Raw genomic sequence first — 4,068 nt, 5'->3', positions numbered from 1 at the left:
TAAAAAAAATCCAATATATAGAAAAAATGAACAGTACGGAAGATAAAAACTGCCAACGTTTGAATGATTATATGTGAAAAAGGCACAAAAATAAAACATATTTTCTCTTTAAATGTTAATTATCTTCAATCTCTAATGATCACCAGGCATTGATCTCAAGTTGGAAAAGTTGTTTTCTTCTAACGAGTCTGTTGGTAACAAAAACAACGTGATGATAATTGATAACGATAATTAACGTATGTCAATAAAATACTTTAACTCAAGTTAACAAAGTTTTCTGTCTAATAACAAAACGATTATTTTGGAATAATCAAAGTTTTCTCAAGAAAATAAAAATGATTGATTGATTGAAAAACAGGGAAAAAGAAACTGTAGTACCAAAGTTTTGTAATAAATCATCCTCGTAACGACGGATAGTGAAGAGTTTTCTTGTCATAACAATGTAATTAACTCACGAAGTCAAGGACAAAATAAACAGATTGTAACCATGGCAACATTTGGCCATAAATAACAACAATAATTGAAGGAAAGCAGCTGAATATAATTCAAATATCTGAGGCTCAGTGATCAGACGGATGTCTCTGTAGAAACACGTGGAGCTCACCTGTGTGAGTGATGCAGGTGAGGCACCTGAAACCAGGTGTGAAAACTACTAAACAGTCGACTTATTGTTTAAAACAGCAGCTTAATCCACATTGAGAATAACTGTAAAATCCACCTGCAGTGAGGGTGGAGTCAGGTCAGAGAAAAAGGCTGTCAGATGAAAATGACTTCAACCGTGACAGCGCTCGTTCTCTATAAAGAACAGAAGAATAAATAGAACAACAACAGTAAACAAACATCAGACTCTCTGTAATTGGATGGATGTCTCTGTAGAAATAGTTGGAACTCACCTGTGTGTGAGTGATGCAGGTGAGGAGTTTAAAATCATGAAACGTGACATTTAAAATTTAAATTAAAAAATTTCACTATGAGAGTTTGAAGAGTTCTCTTCTGTGATTGGTCAGAGTCTTTTGGTGTGATATGACCTGTAAGTCTTAAACCACGCCCACCAGCTCATTAACAACCCTGATGATGATGTTGATGATGTTGATGATGATGATGATGATGATGATGATGATGATGATGATGATGATGATGATGATGATGATGATGATCCTCAGAGCAGGGCCCTCGTCACCTCGTGGTTGTCGAGTCTCTTCAGGCGTCTGGAAGGGGATTTTGTTTCCTGATGAAAATGTTTTTACTCTGTTTGCGTGTTGTCAGATCCAGGACGCCATCATCGCCAAGGGAACCGTCATTCTGAGCATCGACAACGCCAAGCTGGCTCAGGACGACTTCAGGGTCAAGTCAGTGACGTGTTTGCCGTCTTCCACTTTTCCCTTTGCTCTTTGTTTCCTTCTATTTTCTTTCTTTGATAAAAGACAGATACATAGAACTTAATAACAATAATAATAATAACTTCATTTATATACAGCACTTTTCCTAATAAAGTTACAAAGTTCTTTACAAGGAAAAAGTAAAACCAGATAAAAGTAAAATCCTGAGCTTAATAAAAAGAGTAGAAGAACAGAAAACATCTCAAATCAACATGTTGCAAAAAGATCTGACAGGAAGTGAAAACTAAATATGCAAAAACAATAATTAGACATATATATATATATATATATATATATATATATATATCAAAATCAGTGAATAGTAAAAGAAAAAAAGATGAATTTCTTGTTCACCATGTGATATAATTTAACACACTCTGTGCAACATCACTGTTATATTCAAATATCTATCTATATTTTTTAAGTTTGATATTGTCACTTTGCTGTTGTAACTGCAAACTTCCCCACTGTGGGACTGATGCTTCTACCTGAGAGCATCACTCCCCCTGCTGGCTGCTGACGGAACTGCAGCAGGTGGATTCAGTGGGAGAAGAAAAACACAGAAAACATCCAGTGAAATAAAGATAACTGAGCTGACACAGATAAACTGACTGGAGGAGAGTTTTTAGTTCAACAAACATTTTGAGAAAATCCAAGTAAACATAATGAAGTTTGAATTTTGAATTGAATTTTAGTGAAACGTTTTTGCTTTAAAGTCAGAGATCAAATATTTCTTGTGTATGTTCCTCATTGTTTCATTGTTTTACTCTGTTATACTTTTTGCTGATACTTTAATTTGTATTTGTATGTTTGTTTTCCTACTGTGAGTAAAGCTGATATAAAACTACAGGTTCTGATGTTACGTTTAAAATCTGCTTGACCCTGAGTTGATGGTAAACTGTTCTCCTGCAGGTTTGAGAACGAGCTGTCCATGCGTCAGTCGGTGGAGGCCGACATCTCCGGGCTGAAGATGCTGCTGGGAGAACTGGGCGTGGCCAAGACCGACCTGAGCATGCAGATAGACAGCCTGAAGGACGAGCTGATGTCCATGAAGAAGAACCACGAGGAGGTAATGAAATCCGGACGCTTCTGGTCTTCACAGTGCGACTGTTCACACCTGAGATGGCGCTAATGCTAGCATTAGCAATCTCAGTTACCATTAACAATCTGAGTTAGCATTAACTCAGTTAATCTAAAGACAAGATACAAGAAACTAATGAGGTTCAAATCTATCGTGACATTAATGCTAACATGTGTGTAAGTGTAGTAAGAAGCTAACAAAGACTTAGCACTTTTAGCATGATAACGTTAGCATTTTAACATGACTACTAACATTAGCCTCACTTCAGTTCCTAACAGGAACCTCAACAACATTTTAATGTCTCAATGTTTTCAGCTGTTAGCAATGCTAACACTGTTAGCATTCGCAGTGTGAATAAACCATTAAGACCGTGACACCTGTGGGTAAATCTGTGGCTCTGCAGGACCTGATGGCCATGCGGACTCAGATGAGCGGCCAGGTGAACGTGGAGGTGGACGCCGCTCCTCAGGAGGACCTCAACAAGGTCATGGAGGAGATCAGAGAGCACTACGAGACCGTCGCCGCCAAGAGCCGCAGAGACCTGGAGGCCTGGTTCAATTCCAAGGTGAGGAGGAAAACTGTCTGTCACAGAGGAACATCACTAACCTAAATATGATTCATTCATTCATTCATCCATCTTCTCCTCCTTCAGTCGGAAGCCCTCACTAAGGAGGTGGCGACCGCAGAGATGACGCTGAAGTCTTCGACCTCGGAGGTGAAGGAGGTGAAGAGTCAGCTTCAGGCTCTGGAGATCGAGCTGCAGTCACAGCTCAGCATGGTGAGTCCAGTGGTTCCCAAAGAAAAACAGGCAGAAGACTTAAGGAAAGTCCAAGTACCTGAAGATTGTACTGTTTGTTATTGTTGACATCTGGTCCAGATGTGGTCCAGGTCCTGTCCTCTAACCCGCCTGTCTCCCTGCAGAAAGCCTCTCTTGAAGGGACTCTGGCTGAGATCCAGAGCCGCTACGCCATGCAGATGAACGGATTCCAGATGCAGGTGAGTGGTAGAGACCGCCGCCACCACCATGTTAACGTCTGTTAGCTCCATGAAAGCCTCAGCACTGACACAGAATTCACCTGTGTGACCGTACAGGTGAGCAGCATGGAGGAGCAGCTGGTGCAGCTGAGGGCCGACCTGGAGAGGCAGGGACAGGAGTACCAGATGCTGCTGGACATCAAGACCAGACTGGAGATGGAGATCGCCGAGTACAGGAGGCTGATGGACGGAGAGGGAGTCGGGTAAGAAGAGACGACTGATCCAGTCCAACGTTAAACTAAATCCGGAACTAAAACCAGTACTAACTAATTACTAGTTAAACCTCAGAAAGTCAGACAAAGACTAAAACCTACACAACCTCAGAGGAAGTTCTACCTGGCACAAAACCAGTCCTAAGACTAAAACCGGTCCTAAGACTTAAACCGGTCCTAAGACTTAAACCAGTCCTAAGACTAAAACCGGTCCTAAGACTAAAACCGGTCCTAAGACTTAAACCGGTCCTAAGACTTAAACCGGTCCTGAGACTAAAACCGGTCCTGAGACTAAAACCGGTCCTAAGACTTAAACCGGTCCTAAGACTTAAACCGGTCCTGAGACTAAAACCGGTCCTGA

General features: G+C 40.9%; 1 protein-coding gene across 1 annotated transcript; it reads left to right on the top strand.

Annotated features, from left to right (window-relative positions):
- The first annotated feature begins 1,137 nt into the window (after positions 1-1,137).
- LOC111652533 (keratin, type I cytoskeletal 13-like) lies at positions 1,138-3,718 on the top strand. Its single transcript, XM_023402815.2, has 6 exons — positions 1,138-1,349; positions 2,292-2,448; positions 2,864-3,025; positions 3,113-3,238; positions 3,382-3,456; positions 3,553-3,718. Exons 1-6 carry the CDS (start codon positions 1,138-1,140, stop codon positions 3,700-3,702), a joined length of 882 nt encoding a protein of 293 aa, XP_023258583.2. The 3' UTR covers positions 3,703-3,718.
- Positions 3,719-4,068: the final 350 nt, after the last annotated feature.

This window comes from Seriola lalandi, unplaced genomic scaffold, assembly GCF_002814215.2.
Source record: "Seriola lalandi dorsalis isolate HSWRI2012SDOR001 ecotype SW California unplaced genomic scaffold, Sedor1 jcf7180002054026, whole genome shotgun sequence".
In the NCBI taxonomy this organism is placed as follows: Eukaryota; Metazoa; Chordata; class Actinopteri; order Carangiformes; family Carangidae; genus Seriola; species Seriola lalandi.
Note: the sequence above shows the minus strand (reverse complement) of the source record. Positions and strands in the feature narration are given on the sequence as shown.

Excerpts from the sequence above, each read along its gene's own strand:
- LOC111652533 (XM_023402815.2), top strand. The coding sequence starts at position 1,138 with ATGATGATGATGATGATGATCCTCAGAGCAGGGCCCTCGTCACCTCGT. Across the intron at positions 2,449-2,863 it reads TGAAGAAGAACCACGAGGAG|GACCTGATGGCCATGCGGAC; the intron begins GTAATGAAATCC and ends GTGGCTCTGCAG. Across the intron at positions 3,457-3,552 it reads TGAACGGATTCCAGATGCAG|GTGAGCAGCATGGAGGAGCA; the intron begins GTGAGTGGTAGA and ends GTGACCGTACAG.